Below are 23,311 nucleotides of genomic sequence, written 5' to 3'. Positions count from 1 at the left end.
GAAATGGCCGAAGCACGTTATCAGTTATATAAACTGTTTCCACGTCTGCAGCTGGCGAGCTTCTCAGGCTTTTCACTGTCTTCTGAAACCTCTCTGGCTGAGATAGCCATGAGTACTTCACGTCATGCCCGTGGGAAGATGAATCCCAATGTGTGTGCGAGCCAGTAGCTGCACTTCTCTCATATGCTGAAACGACTGTGTCTCAGGTATGGGCCCTCTCGCCAGCTGCCCCTGACTCTGGGGGACATCGCCGAAGTGAAGCCAGAGTTGTCCCTACCTTCTGCTGGAAATGTAGGACCTACCTACTGATCTGCCTAGTTTTGCCACAAAGCACAGGTCACCCTTCGGCTGCAGTATCCAGGCTGACCTGCGGGTGGAAGTCCTGCAGAAGGAAAAGGGAGGCACAGAGGCAAGTTTCTGAAACACCGAAAACCAAAGAACATTACCAAGACCCACATATGGTGTCGCTCTGGAGGACGTTGTGGAGGGACTACCTTGCTGTCCTCTTCCAGTGACTCACGGTAATTGTGCTTCTATCATCTCTCAAGGTGTTAGTGAAAATGCCTGGTACAGCTTTCCCCTGCCTTAGATGCATGCACTGGTGGCTGAAATTAATGCATCAGTCCACAAACTGCTGCTTTAGTTCATGCTATAGATTACCACTTCATAATGAGCCAAATAACCAGCTAAGGAGCAAATGCACTGCCTGTTCTGTCATATCCATGAACAGAAGACGTTGCAGACAGTGGGGTAATGATCTTTAAGTTACCACAGGAAAGCTGAGCAGGACTGGAGAGTCAGAACCCTTGGACACAAGAGGGAACGGGTGATTGTCTCTTTGGTCAGCTTACCGTTGAATTTCATGCTGTCTCCTTGCACATCTTTACATACCCTCCAGTCAGGAAGTGATTTAGCTGAGACCTACAAGATTTTGTGCTATACACAGGTGTGGGTAAAACGCTTTCAATTTTAGGGTGACAGCCATAGAGGCTGGAAGCCTCAGAGACAAACCTACTTTGCTTTGAAGGGAGAAAAGATTGCACTTGACCTCTTCATTTGCACAGAGACTGCCTCTGGAGCCAGCTGGCCATAGCATCTAATACTCCATCTTCATCTAGGCAGTCTCCATGGACTTCTGAACTGCCGCCTGTGCTTAGAAAACCTAAGTTAGATTTCAGACGCTGTGGATTGTTGTCACTGTCGAGGTCAAATGCCTAGAAGACAGGAGCATCTATGGCAAGGATGCTTTAAGGTTGTATGCATACATCACACGTAGTGTATCTTTGTTAGATCTTGACAACATATTGGCCATTTTAAGCAGTAGTTGATGTGAGCTTCACTTGTCCCAAGACAAGTTATCAAATCAAGCTTTATATACATAGGTATATAACTCACTGTCCTGGTTTTAGCTGGGATAGAATTGATTTTCTTCTTAGTAGCTGGTACAGTGCTGTGTTTTGGATTTAGTATGAGAATAGTGTTGATTACATGCTGATGTTTTAGTTGTTGCTAAGTAGTGCTTACTCTAAGTCAAAGACTTTTCAAGTTCCCCATGCTCTGCCAACAAGGAGGTGCATAAGAAGCCAGAAGGAAACGGAGCCAGGATGGCTGACAGAGATAGCCAAAGGGATATTCCGTACCATGTAACATCATGCTCAGTATATAAAGGCAGGGGAGTTTGCCAGGAGCCACCGACCACTGCTCAGAGGCTGGCTGGGCATCAGTCAGTGCGGGGTGAGTGAGTGTGTTGTATATTGTACATCACTTAGTTTTCTCCCTTGGGTTTTATTCCTCTTCCCCCTCTCCTCTCCATTACAATTATTGTTGTTGGGAGGTTTTTTGTTTGGCTGGTTTGGTTTTTTGTGTGTTGGTTTTTGTGTGGTTTTTTTTAATTATTATTATTATTATTATTTTAACTTTATTTCAATTACTAAACCGTTCTGGTCTCAACCCATAGGTTTCACCTTTTCACAATTCTCCTCAGGGGTGGGGGGGCAATGAGTGAGCAGCTGAGTGATACTTAGTTGCTGGACAGGGTTAAACCACAACACTTGTTACCATTAGTGTAAGAGAGCATGCTGATGAATACATTCAGATTCCAAGACCTGTGGCTTTTTTTTCTAAGGTTGCTGGTTATTATTCTGGCAAATCTTCGTGGCATTAAGACTACTGCTCCTCAGAAAGCAGTCTATAAAAGCTCCAACCTCACCCTTGTAACAAGGTGTTGATGCTATAGGAAGTATAACAGGGAACAAAGAAGGGGAAAAAATGCATGCATGGATATTCCTTGTGATAATTCCTATATAATTCACATCATAACAATAGATAAGTAAATAGATAATACTAATTGACCTAGCAAGCCAACAGCAATAGCCTCATCTGCTGGCTCAGAGCAACCGTGGAGCTGTGTGGCTGTTGCTGCCTTTGCCACCTCTGTTCTCTGGACAGAGGGACAGACATTACACACCTGGTTCTTAGCTTGGCCAGCGTAATGATTCCAGATAAGCCAGACAGCAAGGCTGAAGAAACCAGTTAAAATTTTGGATGAGAACATGGTGTGAGTGAGGGCTATTTCTTTCTTAGCCTCGCCTTGTTTGCTGACATCAGTTTTACCTTGAAAATCAACTTTTACGTACCAATGGTTACTGCACGCTTAAATGATTAATTCAGTATGTAGGATCTAGACCATCTGGATCCTTGCATATAGACAAATATCCTTTGGTTATGACAAATGAAATGATAATGAAAACCATTGTCCCTGTGTCGTGGTTTAACCTTGGCCAGTAAATAAGCACCACACAGCCACTTGCCACCATGCCAGTGGGATGGGGTGAGAATCAGAAGAGGTGGAAGTGAGAAAGAATCTCATGGGTTGAGATTAAAGCAGTTTAATAATTAAAAATATTTAATAATTATATATATATATTTTAAGTAAGGACAAGAAGGAGAAAAAAACACAGAGGAAAATAAACCCCCAAAAGACAAGTGATGCAAATGAAAGCAATTGCTCACCACCAACGAAATGATACCCAACCAGCCCCTGAGTAGTGGCTCCCGCACCAACCTCCCCGCCGATCCCCCAGCTCTACCCGCTGAGCATGGCGCCATACGGTACGGAATGTCCCTTTGGCCAGCCGGGGTCAGCTGTCCCGGCCGTGCCCCCTCCCAGCTGCTGGTGCCCCCCAGCCTGCTCGCTGCTGGGGGGTGAGGGGCAGACACGGCCTCGGCTCTGGGTCAGCGCTGCTCAGCAGTAACAAAACATCTCTGTGTTATCAACATGTTGTCAATGTTTTCAGCACAAAGCCAAAAGATAGCCCCATACCAGCTGCTATGAAAAAATGTAACTCTATCCCCACCAAAACCAGCACACCTTGATGGATTTTTTAGAATGCTTTCTACACACACCTGCCTCATAAGTCTGCTGCATGCACAGAAACACACTGATATTTGTGCATGCCTATTATCATCAGCTTGTTATAAGTGAGCTGCAACTACAAAATACAGTTTTTGCACTGCACAATGTCAATCTTATTTCTGTTTGTTGGGGGTTTTCTAACACTACAGCACGTCAGACTTTTGTTGGCAGACCAAAGTGGGTGCATTTGGATACATTTATTTCTGGTGGATGTGTTAGGAATTTGCACTGGCTGGTACTTCATTCATTTACTGTAATCAGTAGATAGAAACTGTTCTGAAACACCTACGAAGAAGAAACAAGAGTTTAAGCTAAGGGAAGTCAGCGAGTGCTCTGTAGGTAGGATAGAAAAGTGGTTAACATTTGGCAGTTGTTTTCCTGGTTTTGTGACGACTTTAACGTTGTCCTTCCCACTCAAGGGTTTCAGTGTGAAAGGAGAGGAATAATTTTGAATAGTGTCCTTCTTAAAGGGGTCACAAGTCTAAGGTATAATGGATATGTTTAGTCATGGCTGATGCTAGCTGGACAAGAAAGGAGGTGAAGCCAAGGATGGCAATGATGCTATTTCTTTTGGTTGGTTTTTTTGGTTGTTTTGTGGATTTTGGTGGGGCTTTTTTTGGTTTTTGGGTTTCGTTTTTTTGTGTGCTGGCATTGGTGTGAAAGAGAAGCAGAAATGGATTGGCTGGACTCTACTTCTTGATAGTGCCAAGCTTTTTGTCACTAACATCGTGGTAGTTAGCTCCTGTTCTGCAACAGCTTTCCTGTTGGAGTAGCAGCTGTAGCTGTGATGAGTCTGTGATATAATGACCAGCGGGTAACAGTGGAATGAGCTTATGAGAGAAGGAGAGGGATTTCCGAGTGTCAGGCTGCTAATAACTACCTCCAAACATCCAGTCTGTGCCAAGCAACTATACCAGGAACATCATGGTTCAGTGCAAACAGCTGAAGAGCTGTTCATCTTTATATCCCCACCTTACAAAGGGAAAGGACGAAGTACAGACTGTGAGACACCGTACCTTATATTCTCAGCCTGTGAGTGGGTTTGCCCAGTCTTTGCATTGTTCTTCTCAGTATGTCCTTGTAGAGACCTCAAGCTCTTCCATGACCTTCTGATTCTGGGATTCAGCATCCTAATTCTTTCCCACCTCTGAAGGCATTTTCTCTTCTTTTTGTCCGTCTGTTCTGGTTTAAAAAACATAAAAATAACTTCAAAAGAAGTTTTTTTACCTGTATTTATTCTTCATATTAATATGTATATTGTTCTGCCATAGCACAGACTGTAGTTTGTGCTTCGTGATTTCTGTATTTTCTGTGTATGCTTCTAGTGTTGAAAAGACTCCACAACTCCCTGGTTTTAACTTTCACATTTAACTAGTCAGGTTCTTTGGTAATAACCTTTATATTGAACAACACTTCCTGCAGGTGACAGCTTTGCATGCAGGGGTATAACATTCCTTAGCTTTTCATTCAAAACATTATTTTTTCCATGTTAGTGTTATCTTCAATGGAATCATTTGCTATTCTGGTCTCAAGGGAGAGTACTCATTATGATATTCTTCTGATAAATATTTAAAGACGTAACTATCAATTTACAGCTCAGTATTTTTTACTACAAGTGGTTTCAGGCAACACACGTGAGATTACCCATTTTCTAAATGCCTTCACAAACAATGCAATTCTAGCCAGTGATGGTAATAACCCCAAACCAATACATACCTGTCTGCAGTGCAAAGAAACGTATCTGTGCCAGCCTTAGACCCGTGATCTTATAATTTCTGGAATTGTCCTTGCAGATTTTTGATTTGGCTATTTTGGATATTTTTTTGTTAAAAATCCATTTGTATTTTTTTCTCTGCTTAGGCCCATTTATCCCTGAATAGCATGGTTCTGACCTGTGGTCTAGATTTTTCCATATCAACGTATCCTATATAGCAGATGTAACACTTCTTGCTTCAGGTATTTAGGAACAATCAGTCCATTCCACCCCAACAAAATTCTAACAAGATTACTACAGGGACAACATATATGTTGTATAGAGCAACCAGTATCGAAAGCTGGTGTTGCTTTTGGAAACTCATTAAATTGTGGCTTCCATCATGACTGGTCACCTTTTCTTAAAGGCTGAAAATCTCCCCTTGAACACGGGTGCACAGTAAAGGCTGTACTGAGCCAGACTACAAATCAAACTAGTCAGCATCCTCTGATGATGATGACCAGCAGTGTATGAGTAAGGAGAAATTGCAAGAACAGGAGAAATACAGCATCAAACATTCCTGAGAATACTCTCCAAGCCTTCCACAATCAATAGCCTGTCTTGCAACACAAGCGTAGAGCTTGCATTCTCCACATTTTATTTTATCACGCACCATTGGAACCATATTCACAACATAATGCGATACAATCTCACACAGCTGGCAGTGCAGTCGTCTTTGTGCAGCACACACTCTCCAGACTATGCCGAGTCTATTTTTCTGCTGTTGCATTCCCCTTACTAGCAAGCTTTTGTGAAATGGCTTTTCTTACAAGTATAGCTATGGGTGGAAGGATACTGCTTAGGAATGTTGTGCCCCCAGTCTGCACATAATCGTTCAGCTCCTTGCATGTTCAGTTTACATTTTACGGACCTCTCTTTGTCATGCTTATTTTTGCCCAGATATTGCGTGTTTCTATGGGTTCGAGACTGGTGAATACCATCACCTACTGTAGCAGTCAGATTTCTTTTCAAAACATGTAGCTGGTCTGATGACCTGCTCTGCTAGCTTTTTCAAAAGACTGTTTTCCTCTGGTTTGGCTCTTTGATGGATGGAAGTAAAGGCCTTGGAAGCAAATTTGCAAGGTGTGCTCCTATGCCAGGCTCTGCCTCTTTCTCTTATAGACACAGCTAAAGACAAATAAACAATAACTCTGGATCTTGATACTTCAGGGGAATTGCTGCACTCTGAATCATATCTCTTCAAGGGACATGCATCCTCTCACTCATTGCTTTCTACTTATTTTCCAGCTACTCCTACTCCCACCTTCAACATCGTGTACAAATAAACAAGAACAGAAAAATAAAATTCAGGAAGATCTATTACTCCTCAGAATATTTTTTGAATAAAGCTATGTAACCTGCCATCTCCAGGCATCTCTAATACTGATCCCTATCAGCAACATTAGTCATTAGCTAACACATTGGTATTCCTATGCAAAAAAAACCCAACAAAAAATCCCAAACCAAACCAGAAAAAGCAGCTTAGTATGGTGGATGGTGGTGCAGAAATCAGCAGATATTTTTTTCCCCCACAGTAGATCAGGAAGAAAAAAGTCATGTAACCTATGCATGCCTCAGTTTCCCATTCTGCAAAATGTGAATTGCAAAACTGAGCTCTACTTGAAAGGTAAAGTGTAAGTTTAATTAATCCATGCAAAGTAATATATAAATACTAATATGAAAAAAGGATACTGCACGCCAGTACTACGTAATCTACATTGTTATTAATAGTACCATTCTATTCTCTTGGTAATTTTTTTCTGCTTATTCAGACAGCATCTTTAGTAGAAGAAACCCGTCACACCTGTCACTATGTGAATGTATAACAAAAAGAGAGCCCAAGCCTTTCCAAAGCTGTTGCTCATGCTCGGTTGGAGTGAGGAGTAAGGAACGGCACTCCTTAGTTCTCTGCGTCACCAGCTCCTACTGGCCTGGATGACAGGCTTTTCCATGAAATTCTTTTCCTCCTTCTCCCTCTTCTGCCCTTAACTACAGCTCTCGATACATTTTGCTGTAACCGTAGTTATTCAAAAGACCAATTCTTAAGGTTCCTATGACCAAGTTGTGATGGTAAGATGTCCATACGTCTACTTACTGAGGGAACATGCTGAGAAGCGAATCTGCAGGATGCAAACATTTGTTTTGAGTAAGACCCTGCATGGGTGCAGTTAGAGGCAACTAAGGCAAAAGTAAACTCTGTTCTGTATTCTGATATGGAAAAGTTTAGGGAAAGAGAGTGATACACAGGAGAGAGCTATGATAAATTATCTTTAAGTTTGCACTCTCACTCTGCATGCTGCATAGCCCTCAGGAGCATAAGTTAATGTTCCAGTAAGATGAAAAAGAGATAGAGTTTTGGGAGCTGGTGCCACCTATATACACACTGAATATCAATGTCATTTATTTCACCTGACATGCTTACACAAATATGTTAAACTTCAAGAAAATTAGCTTTTCATCTTACTCTAGAAAGCTGAATTTAAGCTTTGGAAAGAAACCACAGAGCAATTCTTTATTTGTTAGAAAGCTAGCTGCTTTCTAAAATAAGGTGCTTCTGAGAATAGATGCGTTGATCAAAGTTGTTTTGATCAGGGGACCAAAGGCTTTGTTTTTGGCACAGGTTTTCTGTTTATATTTGTTCTTTTGGGTTTTCTTAGCTTGTTTTCCATCCTCCTGTTCCTTCCCCTCTCTCCCAAGTAGAATCAGGGTTTTTTTTCATGCTGATGGGAGATAGCAGATACTCCCCACCTTTTCCTTTTGAACCTGAGCGTCAGGACAAGCCAGCGCTGCTGTGACAGTGCTGCTCAGCCCGGTTTGGCAGGCAACACCAAGCACGGGCTCTTCAGAGCCCACTCACCTTTGCCTTCTCCACGCAACTTGCCAGGACAGTTGCTAGAAGTAGCCCTGAGGATTTGCAGTGTGGTACTGAAGCCTCAATTTTGGACCACTGTTTTAAGTGGAAGTAGGATCAGGTCCTTAATTCTTTTGGAGCTGGACTGTGGTTTCCAGTCTGACTTAACACAGCCCACAAAAGCCAGCCAGTGGTCGGTGCCTTGCATTCTTCATTAGCATTGGCTGTGGGACTTACAAATGAAGCCCCAGGAGCCTTAGTCTCAGTCCCCTGAGCCATCCCATTCCCACCTAGCTGGCATTTTAAAATTTAACCACTTTTATTCTCAGAATCAGATGAGATACATGATTAAATAGTCATTTTACAACCACCTTTCAAATAACTGGAGAAATCTCTGGCAGTTAAGTTAATCCTCCTTTCTCTCCCCCTCACTCACTTTGTACGAAAGTAAATTCTGCAATTATTCGCTTAAATCCTCTAATCCCACCTGTTGTGCTTTGAATCTGGCAGACATCTCGGTCGGTGTGGTCTGTGCCTCCAGCACCAGCGGCTCTCTCCGGGAGCAGGGCGAGGGCAGCCGTGGGCAGCAGGATGGTCCCCACGCCTCAGGCTGCCAGCTTTGCAAGGGGGGGTCTGTACAGGGACAGCCGGTAACGGTCCCGGAGAGCTGCCATAAGGGAAAAGTTCTGGTTTTGAGAAACATGCAGTTTGGTCCCCAGGTGGAAATTTTGTCCCAAGCTCCCATTGCCCAGGGACAGAAATAGGATCAAAAGCCTCTGGGAGGGACGGTTGTTGGCTGGAAGGTGGTTTGGCACAGCTGGCCTCGTGGCATCAGGATGTGTAACTGTCCGGAAAATCAAAGCAGACCTTCCCTGGACATGATGGAGGACTGGTGATCAGAAACCTGCCTTCAGACATGAAGCAGTTAATACAAAGTGTTCATAATTAGACTTCATATTAGCTCTCAATTAAGGCAAACGAGGAGCGTTCACACCTCTCTCAGCGCTATTATTTCAGCCTTGCTGGCTGGCAGACTCCACAAGACAGCAATGTATCCTTGTCATAGGGACCAGCTGTCCCTGCTTAGGTGAAACAGTCCCTTTTTTGTCATTCTGTCCCATTAAAATAATTCATCAACTCCGATGCATTTTAGTAGGGGCTAATGGTGCAACCCTGTTTTCCCTTCAGATGTCCCTATTAATTACTTCTACATATTGTTGTCTGTGTTATATGGTAAAATATTTTGCAACTTTTTCTTAATTCTTGAAAATAGAGAGTGAAACAGCTGAAAAAATATCCACAATAAACAGCCGCCCTGTTTCTAACACAAACCCTTTCTGGAGGTGGTAAATCACCATTGGATTATTTTGTCTCTCCAAATACATTGCAGTTAATTGCTTTTTGGGCAGATGTCTATCACCGCCCTCCGCTGGATGGAGTCCAAACAATCCAGTCATCTATCACAGACCCTATGTTGTGAGCACCCTCCTTCCATTTTTTGAACAGCAGGTAAAGAAGCAAAAAGAAAGGTTAGGAATCAGTAACTTTAAAAAAAAAAACCTGTTGAGTTGAATACCACATGTTGAAAATACTTTAAGGCAGAGAGTAAAGCTATGTAGGTAATTTGTGGAAGGGTACACAATAATACTGAAGCAGATTGTATGGAAGATTAGACAAAATTTTCAGATCACTGAATTTTTTTTAGAAGTTAGTGAACTAAATTTGAAGGGACAAATTCTTTTCTGTGCCCATCTAGGGGAGACCCACAACAGAGAAACCTCCATTTGTTGCTTTGAAGACCACTTACACTGCTTTCAATACTTGTGGTTACCTCGTGCCAAGTGGGGGTCACAAAGCATGGGCTGAATCTGGCCCCTTAGGTTAGAATAACGTCTTTATTGCCCTGAAAGAGAAGGCATGGCTTAAAAATCCATTTGATATTTACATATCTTCCCATTTAGAAAAGTAACATGGAAAGCACACATAATTTTTGTTGACGGTTCTATCTGGAACAAAGTTTTTTAACCTCTTGAGGCTTTCATATCACAGGGTGATTTGGACTCATGCGATGATCATTAGGGACAGAGCCAGCAGTGCAGCTTCGTGGCTGTTCTTTCTGCCACGAGCCAGGTTGTGTGCATACATCACATCAGGCAGTACTGTCATAGGGGACTCGTGTCCCCTAAACATCGGACCAGTATGGAAGCAGCAACCTCATCGGGTGTTTGGAGCTGAGCCATCCTCGCTCCATGGGCAGAGCCTTCAGCAGTTGCCATCCACACCATCAACCTTGGGCATGCCTAGGATGCGGCTCACACTTTACTCTCAAACTCACACCCAAGGAAATCTTGGAAAGCTCTGCAGCATGGGGGGAGAGACTGCTGGAGCTCATTCAGACTGGTCCTGTGTCATAGCCTCTCTTTGCTGTTTCAGTAACCTTCGTCCTCCTTGAATGAAGTGGTCTACACTTCTAAGGTCTTAGCACTTTCAAAATAAAGCCCACAAAGAACCTGCGTCTTTAAGTATCATTAAATACATTTTAAGCATGGTCTTTAATGATTTTGGAAAAGAAAAAAAGAAGACCAAAAAAAAAGGGGAAAAAAAAGCAGCCAGCATGTGTTTTCCATCCTCATTACTAGAGCTTCCTGTCACTAATGTGGGGATGAATGAAAGTCAGTGACATCAGTATTAAGGTGTGCCATGGATAGATATTTACATTGCTCTCCTCTCTTGGAAAGTGTGTTTCTCAGATATAAGGACCTGAAAGATATGACCTGTGGGACATTTCTGTTATGTCAGGAATTTCAAGCAGACACACGTTAAAACAAGGAAGCTGAATTAATTCCTTAGCCTAGCCAGCATTAATCTCTATTGGACAGGTACCTCAGCTTTCTGTGGTATTCCTGTTGATAAAAGAGGGGCAGAAATCAAGGGGCATAACACTCACAAAGACTGAGCTTGCTTTAACGGGTTTCCCTCAAACCATCTTTCCTCGTAAGGCAGCACGCCCCGCCTCTGGCGGAGGGGGTGGCGGACAGGACAGACATGGCTGGGTTTTCAGCTGATTTCCTCACATCCCATATGTTTCTCGGCAAGATGGAAGAACTGGGTCATTATTCAGAAAATTGAAAGATGCCCAGATTCATCAGTCGGCTCTTCATGAAAGGCTTTATCATCTGCTGCTAAGGGGGTTCGTCTCTAGTGTGACTCTTCACTCCTTGCAAGAGGATACGTTCTCTCATCTCTCTTTAATTCCTTTAAATTCAAATGAGTGAGTCCAGTCAGCTCGATAACAGTAAGATAAGAGATCTACACCTATAAGAGTACTCTGAAATCTACCTTTCACATGACCTCTTGTGCCACACCCTTATGAGAGTCCGATGCTAAGAAACTATGGTGTGAAACTACAGAACTAAGAGGCAAGCTCAATAAACAAGAGCCTGGTTTTCACTCGGTAAATAAACATTCACTGAGGTTCATATCAAACTAACAGTATAGCTGAAATACCTCAAATATCTCAAAAATCATTAATCAAAAAAATAATACATCAAAAATCATTCAAAAAATACAAAAATCATCAGAATTATAGGAAAGAAACTGAAAATTGAGATGGACTTCCTGAAGCAAATCACACATGCACAGGCTAAGGTAAGAATTTTTTCCTGGCACATTTATTTTCTGTTTGTCTCCAAGTCATTTCTTCTTGGAAATTGCACATGTAAATGTGCATGCCTAGTTATGTAAGCACAGATACATGCAAACACACCATATATGATTTGGATTTCTCTTTACCACAATTTTTGTTAATTTATGAGAATGAAGCATTTTTCTGTGCTTTACATTCTCAAAATCCCGAAGGACTTTTGAAGCCCTACATTTGTACCAGGGACACTGACCTTGCTCTCGCTAAAACAAGAGAACTTTCCCCATTATCCTCGTGGGTGGGAAAACTGGCATTTTGCTTGATGGTATTCAACTCATACACAGCCGTGGCTATTGTTTTTAAATTTATTTATTTTATTTACAGGGAAAGTGATACCTTTGTAGGCAGGAGATTTTCCGTGGTTTTAGTGAAACGCCATAGTCTTTAACTTCCACCTGGACAGCCACCAGAGACAAACAGAAAGGACCTTGGGTTTAGTGTCTCATCTAAAGGATATTATAACGTCTTGGCCTCATTATTCACAGCAGAAAAGGCCTTTGTCATGGTCAGATGGCTTTAATGTGTTTCGTATGCTACATAAATTCAAACTTGATGGCTCATTTATTTGTTGGATTGCAGCGTTATTCAACCTAAATGAAGCCTTGGTATTTACTAATAATTTGGGCTCTGGCTGTTGTTTACTTAAGCAAGCAGTGTCCACTGTCTGCTCTGTTGTCTGTATTAAGTTTGGACTCTACTAATTCAAGGGAATATTATAGAGGGGGCCAAAAAATTGCAGAGAAAATAGCTTTTCATTTGTGGACAATTATTTGTCTAAGCCTTGAAAGATTAGTATTCCAATATCGCAATTTCTGACATCAATTTTCTCAGGGTCAGAAACAACTTCTCAGACTTCATCCAAGTCTCAAAGTACCCCCATGAGGAAGTGAGTCATCGTTATCAAGATTTTGAAGAATGGCAAATTGGAGGTAAGAGGAGGTTAGATGGCTTATTCCATGTCAAGAGAAAGACACTAAAACGCATCTGGAATCCAAATCTGCCTTTTAACTTTAGGGCCATATGTCTTGTGAAAAGGGCGGGGGGAAATCCTCTCAACCCCGCGTGTTTGATCTGTCTGTCAGTGCCCCAGGAAAGCCAAGACCCTTGTGCCCAACCAGTCTGTCAGCGTCCTGTTACAGGGGCCCTTCACTGAACAGTCCTGATGGATTGGGGGATGATTTGACTGCCTTGTTCAGGGAAACGCCAACAGCATAAACAGGACCCCTCAGCGGGTCTTCCCACATTGTTTGAATGTGTTACCCACTGCCGGCAACTGCTAGTGCGCACAAAGGACTCACACTAACAGTTTATGGAATAACACTCTTTGTTATAAAATTGTGACAAGTTAAGGTTTGGGATTGCCAGTGATAGGGACTGTCTGCAAAAACAAGCTTGAAATGATACACAACCAAACCATATACAACCCAAACCTTAATTACTAATGACAGCTAGAATGAGTTAGTTATTTAGCACGCATAAGTCAAAGTTCTTGCCAGATAGGCATCCCTGTGGGGGAGAAGGCAGGTTCAGCCCATTGACTGATCCCAGAAGTTACAATGGAGTCTTTCCTAACTTCTCCCCTCATTCATTCACTTTTTATACTATTCTTTACTCTGGGGTGGAGCTTGAGTGACTCTAGCCACACATTCTTTCATTATTGATTGCTGTAAACTTCTCTCGCTTTCATTTAAAGACAGTTGATAAGAAATGGAAAGTGCGTGCTCGGTGAGGGGCGGTCATAACTTAGAGGTGGGTCACTTCGGGGTGGAGCTGTGTGTTAGTGTTATAATGAGATTATAATGAGCAAGGTTCATCTAAGGAGAATAGTTTCACCGCAGTCGTTGGCCCAGCAACAGACATCTTCTCATATATTTTCCATTTGGCAGCCGCTACGCAGCTTATCAGCTGTAAGGTGCCATCAAGTTCCCATTCCTGCAGGGAGCACAGCAGAGCCTGGCCGCAGTGTGTCTCCATCCTGCTCCACCCTCCGCTGCTCCTCCAGGATAGCGGGTTGTGTTGCCTAGGGAACCATGGTGGAGTAGATTCCATGCACGCCAATCGTCCAAAAGTGGCAACCGTACATTTCCCTAAAAAGGTTGTTACAATACTACAACTTCTATTAGGTCTGTAATTTCTCCCCTCCAAGCAATTTCCCCACAGCCACGTTTCCTGTTGTGATGTGACAGTATTCTGTGATGAAGCTACACATGATTATCAAAAGATGTAGTCACACCACCCCAGAAGTGTTCAGAACACAGAGATTCTCTTCTGTTGTCTGAAAAATGAGTCTACGTGGCTATAATGAGGAACTATGCAACTACATAGAGAGTGCATCCTCTATTCTGCCTTATAGAGAGAACTACCTTTTGATGTGATGTTTTTTAAAACCTGAATTTCATAGTGAAATTCTAGCTGAACTCTCCCAGAGCTGATCTTAAAATCTTCACTCAATTGGATATTGTGAGAGCAATCTTGAAATTAAAAATTATCCATTAAATAAAAAGATAAAGTAAGAATCCTACCGTACCATCTTAGATCTAGTAAAAATCATGAACAAATATCCGTAACCAAGGCAAAAGATAGTCATCCTTCCTGCAGAAACATACGACCGGATTTTAGTAAACTGAATAACCACAAGAACTCAATTTGATTAATAGATTCAGAGTGGAACAGGATCAGTATGACTAATTTCAGCTAGGAAATACATAGCGATATATAGTAAAAATAACAAACATTCATTTATGCCACTAATTACACTTTAAAATTACATGCACAGACCCAAATTTTCCATTTCCCTGTGGAAATAAGTGCAGAATAACTAAAATTTTGGAAAAAAATCATGGCTCTGGCACCGAACGTGGGCATTCTTGGACCAGTACTCCCAGTCAAGTTTCTAGTATGAAACTGCTGCTTGCTGGACCTCCAGCCAGTTAATAATTTGCCACTCCATCAAATAACTTTTCAAGTGATCTATTAAGCAATTAGGAATCTGCTCAGACAAATCAAGTGGACTTTATCATCACAGTGGTGGTAATTCAGCCCTGTAGCAGAAGGGAAGTTGTACCTGGAAGTACAAAAAAAGTCCCTATTCAATACCTTTCACTTTCCTCTTAAAATTGCAAACCACATTGGCTGTGACGTAGAAATCTGTTTCCTTTTCCCTTCCAGCACAGGGCTGTGCCAGCAGCCAGCCTTGCAGGCATACTGGGTCTGGCTGGGACGGAGTTAATTTCCATCATAGCTGCTCCCACGGTGCTGTGGTTTGGATTTGCAATGGAACGGCATTGCTAACGCGGGGATGTTTTAGCTATTGCTGAGCAGTGCTGACACAGCACCAAGGCCTTCTGCTTCTGACCCGCGAGCAGGCTGGGGGTGGGCAAGGGGTTGGGAGGGGGCACAGCAGGGACAGCTGACCCCAGCTGGCCAAGGGGATGTTCCACACCACATGATGTCATGCTCAGCAGGGCATATGATGTCATGCTCAGCAATAAAACTAGAGGTGAAGCTTTTCCAAAGCTGCCGTTACTCAGGGACTGCTGAGCACTGGTCTGCTGCTGGGGAGTGACTGCTTTTTCACCACATGCTGTCTTTTCCGTTCTTTTGGGTTTTTCCCCTTCTTCCTCCTGCCCCCTCGCTATATCAAACTGCCTTTATCTCAGCCTGCAAGTTTTCTCACTTTTACCCTTTCAATCCTCTCTCCCATCCTGCTGGGGGAGAGCGAGCAGCTGTGTGGGCCTGAGCTGCCCACCAGGGCTAAGCCACCACAGCAGGGCACAAGTCATCATGCAAAATGTTAGAAGCTTCTGGAAACTTCTTGAATCACCCTCCTCTTAAATGAAAAGCTTGTAAAAATTACCTTCTTAGTAGCTCTTGGGTGGCCGTAGTTAGACAAGTTCACCACTGAGAAAATAGCGGCTCTAAGGTCAGACTACTTTGGGGTTGGCTATAGTGTTGGTGTTTCCCTCCGATTTCTTGCTTCAGGTTCACTAGCTTCAGTCAGCCCCCCACAAACACACCGGTGTGCTGACATTAACACAGGTAGTTATACGTCATCATCATCTCATGCCTTGGGAGCAACAAGATTGCTTAAGGGCCTAGCGTCATGTATTAGGGATGTGCCAGTTACAAAAAGCTACAAAAAAGTGTTAGATATTTCCACTCCATTTAAAACTAACATTGAAACACATACCTGATATGCTGATTTTCTTTTGCTGCCTATAATGTGTGCCAGCAGTGGAAAAGGATTCTGAAGTGAGCAAGACATCAGGATATTTGGCATTTTATGGTGAGATGAGCTACTTTCTGCCACGACCACTTCGTTTTTTCCAGTAAAACCACTGTACATCATGTGGAATGATCCAGCTTTGCACATCATGAATGTGACCTGTCCTCAGCACGGTTAGAAAGCTGGACCTGGCTAAGGTGCAGCTCCGTAGCTGCTTCAGGATCAGTTTTATAACAAGCACAGCGGAGCTTCCTGTAGAATTACTGAGGCGCACTCCTGTTAACAAAATTTGGTAATCCTCTAATAAAAACATCCAATCTGTATCTGGCTTCTACCACATACTACATAACCTCATAATCCTCAATTTTAATAACATCTGCAGGTTTGGGGAATAAAGTCTTGCAAGTAACAAAACAGACAACTCATGGGAGGGAACCCTGGAGGCTGAAGATGGAAGGCAGGCTTGTAACAAAATAAAAGGACAAAGAAAATGGATTTTTCTCTTTGTTCTTTTTTTCCTGCACCTGTTAGAACAATTTTTGATGCATTTGAAGGATTGCTTTCCCTTCAAGACGGCCACAGTGAAATATTTCTGGTTTTATTCTTTTTTTTTTTTTTTTTTTTGCAGGCATCCTAATGCCAGGAGTAGGAACAAAAACCAATCCAAGGATTTCTCCATGTGCCCTGGAAAACAGCTGGTTATCCTATTTAACTGAAAGACTCCACATTCATAAAGCACCCCAGCAGGAGCCTTATTTTGTACAAATGTGTACTAACTTCGTGGGGGAAATCTGCACCAGCATACCTCATTATATCTAATGGAATACTATTAAGAACTCTATGCCCTGTGAATTGAAAACCTTCCTGTAAGCAGGTGGCATTCTCAGTCTTGCTTATTAATGCATATATTGGAGCTGGTGAGAAAACCAGTCCTTTCATGTGTTTTGCCTCCTATGTATCCCCTGTTTTTCTAGGGCCAAACACCCGGCTTCTGAGGTGCTAAGAATCCTTTGTGCTGCTGTGTTGGAACTAACGGAAGGGATCCTCTGGTCTGAAATCAGAATCCACAGAACCACGCTGCATCTCTGCAGAGAGCCTAAAACCCGACACCATTTGGGGAAACTTTGTTCTACTGTACGCTAAAAGAAAAAACAAACAGAAACACCACCACCACCACAAAAGCAAATGCAAATATAAACAGTAGTAACAGCATCTTCAGACAGAGGTGACCATTCCTACTTGCTCAGCCTCAGGCTGGCTCCTGACTTTAATTATTTACTTAGTTGGGACTTACTCTTCTCAGGGGAGGAATTCAAGTGCAAATATTTACTTCAGATAAAACTTCAGAGTGTGAAAAATATTTATGTTAAAATTCTTCAAGGTAAGTAATTTAGAAATTAAAATGGTTTTATTTAATGCTCCTTAAAATGGTTTACCCATTCGCCCAGTTGACAGTTCAAGAAAACAATCATTATGATTTACACTAAAACGACAAAATTATTTTGAACAAAGTAAAAACCTCTTGTGTTCCTAATCCTTGAACATCTGATCTCCAAACCCACTCTCCACAGGGGAACTTAAATATGTGCACAGGCTTACGAAAGCTGCGTGAAACTGTGAGATGTTAAGGTCAGATGAGGGGCTGGAATCTCTGAAATTTCAGATTGTAAATAGGATTTAGGATCCCGTGTTTTCACTGGGACAAGAAAAGTGGGTGTAATTAACACACATTGTTAAACTTCATTAGTCCCCCAGGGTTTCTGTTATGCTTACAAAAATCAACCCACTAGAATAAATGACTAAAAAGGTGGGGGGCCACCTTACCATGAAAACAATTTTTACTCTACAAAAATATGCATATTCTTTCTTTTTCTGCTGTTCTGAAAAATACAATGGTTTTTACCACAAACTGTTTTGAAAAGTACCCAGAGGTTCAGCCCTCAGCTACCCTGCACCATTTTCAGAGGAGATGGGGATCCACAGTAAGCCATACTTTCTTTTTTTCAGTAGCAGCTTACCACAACATATGTGATAAAATACCTGCTTTGAGGAAGCCTCCAGGAACTCCCTCTCCTGTGCCCTGCAGTATTCAAGGATAAGGAACCTCCTCAGGAACCCCCCAGGTGCTGCTGTTGACTTCAGCAGAAGCCCAGGGCCATTGCCTTTCACAGCTACTGGCCAATGGCACGGACCTCCACTCACAACATTTGCAGTTAGGCTCTTATCAGAGCAGGAACTGCTGTCTGATATCAGCCGGGTGGGCTTTTGTCTTCACAATGCATGGCTGCCCTCTGCTTCTGCTGAGCTCCAGCTGGCTGTTGTGCAAGTGGTTGGTGACTACAGGTGTTAGCAAGGATGTAAGCGCTAACGGGAGCTTCTTGTCAGTGGCATTGAAGTACCAAGATCCTCCTGAGTTTGTAAAATAAAACCTTGTAATTTTCCACTTATTTATTAACCTGACGTGCACATATGACTCTGCACTAAAATGCAGCCTTAGGAACGGGCACAGTTTACCTGGTTTTGGTGCAATGTGCCTATGGTATCGGCAAGCATAATGAAAGTGGTGGGGAACATGGACAAAGCGGGAGACTTTTACAAACAGGTGCTGTTTGCAAGTAAAACGGTCGGAAACGTGAACCTTTGAAATGTGTTTAGTCTAGTTAGCGTGAATTAACCTCACCTTTGCTTCCGTAGCCGATGTAACATTGAAATCCTGTGGGTCCCACCGACTCGTTGGGCAGAAGGGAGACACGGCAGTGTGGGCATGTGCACATAAAAGACAGCTTTTCATTAGGTTTCGGACGCCTAAGGTTTTAGACACCACTTAGAGTTAGGCAGCACTTCAAAGACACTTTGCTTCTCCCAGGGGAATAATGGTAACGCAGATACATTGAGGCAGGGCCAGTAAATGATTTTGGTTCCTATAGGAAGTCTGAGGATATTCAGGGAGGATAGGTGAGGCTCAATCCAGGAGTCAAAGCCACAGAAAAAACACTAGAAGAGGCAAACTTTTTGGATTCACCTAAAAGCCAGAAAGGGAAATTAATAGAAAGACATCAGGAACTTTTTATTACCTTTCTAAAAGAGAATAATCTGTCTTGCATATAGAGAAGTAGATGCTTGTCTTTACTTACTTTTTAAAATACCTTAAAGACCATGAAATTCTTACACACAAGCTGGGGGAAGAAAAATGGTCTTGATCCCAGTCCTGTAAAGCAGGTACAGAGATGGTGGGAAATCTGCACCTGGTCTGGAAACCAGTCAGTTCCCAACGGGGAGGACAGCCCACCTCAGGTGCCAAAGTTTGTCTGTGATTTGGTTTTATTCAGCCCTTCTGTTAATCACTTGGATGATGGAACAAAAAGTAAACATTAAATTCACAGCTGACACCAAGCTTTAAGGGCTGTAAATGCACTGTGGGGAAGGATTAGAATTCAAAATGTTCATGACAAGCTGGAGAAACACCAAGGGGTGGGGGAAATAAAAAAAAGTGAAGTAACTCACGACAAAGGTAAAATCCCATACTTGGCAGGGAGAGCCAACTAAGGAAACGTAAAATGGAAGCAGTTGCATAGACAGCAGTTCTGCAGGAAAGGATCAGGCAAAGATCGTATGATCCAGAGAGTTACACAGCCTGCAGGACCAGGACAGTAGCAGTTCATGCTGGATGGCTGCTGCCCGGAGGCGTTTGTGCACTTCTCTTCCAGAAAGAGGTGCACAGCCCATAGGAAAAGGCAATCTATTCGACACAGGAGCCTACAAAATTCAGGAGGAAAGCTTTAAAGAATTGGAACTGTTTAGCTGGAAGAGGGAAGGGCCATTGGTACAGAGTTAAACTCTCGAGTTTGCACGAGGCTGCTGCAAAGAAGAGAACAATTTGTCCCCCATGTCCGTAGTGGGTACAATCAAAACACTGGGTCTAATCTGCCCTGAGAACCAGGCTACAGAGCAGAAAAACCTGTAACACGGAGGATAGTCCAGCCACGGTGATGGTAGATTCTTCATCAGTCATTAATTTTAAGAACAGGATAGCCAAGCTTAAGTCATGATTTACATTGGTACGGTTGGGTATGGTGTCCCTAAATCCCTTTCAGACCTTAGCACAGATACAGAACGAGGGATCGTGAGTGGACACACCACCACTTCCCCAGCATTCTTTAAAACAACTTTTCTTTCTTTGCACAGGTTTTTTTTTTTCCTCCTACTCTTTAACTGCACTGGGTATCTATGACAGTCCATAGCCTTTCAAATACAGTTCGGAGGGTATTTAAAGAGAACGCTGGGTTACATTTTGTTGAAATAAAGCAAAGTGTATCTGCATTGCAATATGTAAATCAAAGGAGTTTAAATTGCTTATTTGAAATGTTGCCTGCTGCTTAAGTGAAACTGGACCAATCCTTTACATTTAACAGAAGTTAAACTGAAATGTGTGAAGGAGGATCAGGCCAGTTTTGGGACTCTTAAACTTTTTGCCTGTAGAAGTGTAATTCCTCCTTTCCTGCCTGCTTCCACCCCTGCCTCTTGCAGGGGCTCTTACCTGCCCTCTCGCACCTTGCTGACATGCTCCTGTGGACTGGGACGAGCCTGGACCAGGACTGGGCTGGTTCCCATAGGAAGGGATCGAGTTTCCCCTTTTTGGTCCTGGAAAGTCCTGCTGCCTCCTACTCAAGCAGGACGCCTGAAGCCCACCACTCCCAAGAAGCACCTGGCAGCTGTCAGTACCCACAGACCCACCGCCTGCCCCAGCAGCGACAGCAGCAGCACAGTGCGCACAAGCAGAAGGCGTTACCAACGCCTGTTACCAACGGTCGTGCCTCTTTAGTGCACTGGAAGGATAGAAATATCTGAAAATCAGGCTCAGTTCATCCCTGATGATCATTAGATTTCTGTGACGCCAACTAGTGAGTGTCATAAAAAGAGAGATCATTTGGTATTGACCTATTTGTACATAACCACTGCTCATATACCTGACCTACCGGCCCAGCCCTCCTGCGGCCCCTGAGCTTTGGCTTGAAGCTACACTCGGTGCTGAAGTTGTGCAAATATGCACCATGTATGCGATGTGCACTTTGGAATAATAAAAAATAATCAAGATATTTCCATTTATGGTCATTGGATGCTGAACTTGAGGAAAGTCTCATGTTTATTTCTTGTCTCCTCTCACACAGAAAACCCCTCTTCAGATTAATGCTACACAGCAGAACGGATAAACATTTAATAAAGGATTACGGAATTAATGCAATCACAAATAATAACCAAAATTATCTAATAGCTGGGTTCCATCCCTACTTTTTACATTACATGTTTATATTTTTATTCATATACAAACATAAGATTCTGTTAAATTAGATGGTCAGACCTAGAATGAGTTTCTGAATGCAGCTTTTTCAAAAAGCTTACAGTACATCTCTCCCTCATTCTCATAAAATTATTTCTTCTCAAGCTATTAAAGAGGAAGAATTTCAAGAATTTTTCAAATTGGCTGATGTAGAGTGCATTGACAGTTGCATAATCTTCTATTTTCAAGAGAAATTATTCCCCAGAGAGAACAGTGTTTTTTCCCCTTTGTGTATTTATTTAACTTGATTTTTTACGGGTAATGCCCTGAAAAGCTGGAAATGCGTATAGCTCTTTTGCAAGAATATTATAAATGGATGCTTATCTTAGAAAATAAATATCTTTATTTCTTTAAATAGAAACACCAAGTCAAGGAAGAAGAATAAACAGGAAGAGTAAGTCTAGACCAGTGACAGATTTTATGTTTGCTACAGCATTTTCGTCTTTTTTTTTCCCTTATAGAAATTGCAAACAAGTGCCTCCACCACAGTATCTGTGGGATGAGGTGCATCTTGCTGACCACTGGGCTAAAGAACTGCTCAGTCCAGGATGAAGCGCCTCTCTTATGGGTGCCAGAGCTCCACCGCATATTAACGGGCTGTGTTGGACAGCACGACAGGCAGTAAATAGTCAAAGTCATTGCAGCTTCACAGACACCCTGACAGCATTTCTGCTTTCTAAATCCTGCCTAACTCGGCAGCACTGCTTATACCTCTGCAGATGAAAATCAGCACCGCAGGCTTTACCCGCAGACCCACAGGCAGGTACCAGGAGGTGCCAGACGTCACTTGCGGCTGGTGCTGCACTTGCAGGCAATTGCTGCGCAGAGCACGTGCGATACCGTGCCAAACTCAATGTGTGGAAGTTTTGGTGCCCTGCAGTCTCTAACGCCCACACAGCGACAAATGCCAGGTGCCCCTGCTGCTGCCTGGTGACCCACCAGCATAACTGCCTCCCAGGCTGGGACTGTGACTCAGTGCCATGAACCAAAAGAGCAGATTAGGTTCCCAAAGATCTTGACTCTGCTTCTCTCAGGCTACAAACATCCCCTTTCTTCTAGCGGCTCCAGCCTCAGCCATACGTGGAGAACATCAGTCAGGTCCATCACCCACTGCAGAAGATGTAAAACCTGCCTTCTCTGGGTGTCATTTTTATGGAGAATCATTCTACCATAAAATCACTGAGAGCAGATCCAGGTGCTGGAGACACAAAACAAGGCTACTGCTTGCTACAAAAGGGTGCTCTTCTAGCAGCATTTCTTCATCACGTTTAACTCTGTGCTGGACAAATCAAATGATGTGAAGTCGAACAGCAGGGTGATGCAACAGGACAACGTCACCACAAAACCAACCCACCAGCCAACCAACCCTGAAGGTCATAACGTGGACTGAGAGTTCACAATCAGAGCCTGGTATAAAGTCCCACGAGTAAAGCCAAGTCTTTTTTTCTATGTGGTCCAGAGAGCCTTGCTGAAGTTGTTTTGATGACTCTGTCTTGTACAGCCCAGGAGACTCTAGGACATTGCATGAAATTCAGAATACAACAGACCTGTACACCTGGGACAAAAGCAGAGGTCTGTTTTTTAAATAGGGATTGTAACACAAGTGCATGGTCAGGTCACTCTGGGCTTCCCTCCCATCAGCCGCTGCCTGCTTTAAAGGCTGTTAGCCCATTATTCGGCACCTCTTTTTAACTAGAAAACTAAAACATAGGCAGTGGGTAGCAACAGACATTAACGATATACCTGGTTAGATCTTAGCAACCATCTCTCAGACCCAGACTGACTGCCAAATCACCTGGGCAACTGCGTTTCTTGAAGTTCTGAGACCTCCTCCTTTTTAAAATACATCTTTCCGACAGCAGCCCACAGCTAGTATTTCCTTTTCATTCTCTGAAGTGCAGAGCACTACAAACACATCATTTAGCTTTGCTGCAGTCCTTTCTGTCCCTTTGATCATCTCCTTTACACCCTTCTGCATTTCTGCTTTGGTCCCGCATGTGCAGTACATCAAAAGGGAGCTTTGCAG

General features: G+C 43.0%; 1 protein-coding gene across 2 annotated transcripts in view; it reads right to left on the bottom strand.

Moving 5' to 3' along the window:
- Positions 1–23,311, bottom strand: part of LOC308056405 (uncharacterized protein) — a 39,486-nt gene that overhangs the window by 14,351 nt on the left and 1,824 nt on the right. The window contains exons 2-3 of one of the 2 annotated variants that reach the window (XM_080371762.1): positions 4,432–4,597; positions 303–382 (exon numbers count right to left, since the gene is read on the bottom strand). In XM_080371762.1, coding sequence (XP_080227888.1) covers positions 303–382; positions 4,432–4,597 — 246 coding nt within the window. Of the gene's footprint in view, positions 1–302; positions 22,841–23,311 lie in introns of both variants that reach the window. The other variant, XR_013924819.1, reaches the window with a different exon arrangement.

The sequence above is a fragment of the Falco punctatus genome, assembly GCF_963210335.1.
Source record: "Falco punctatus genome assembly, chromosome: 1".
In the NCBI taxonomy this organism is placed as follows: Eukaryota; Metazoa; Chordata; class Aves; order Falconiformes; family Falconidae; genus Falco; species Falco punctatus.
Note: the sequence above shows the minus strand (reverse complement) of the source record. Positions and strands in the feature narration are given on the sequence as shown.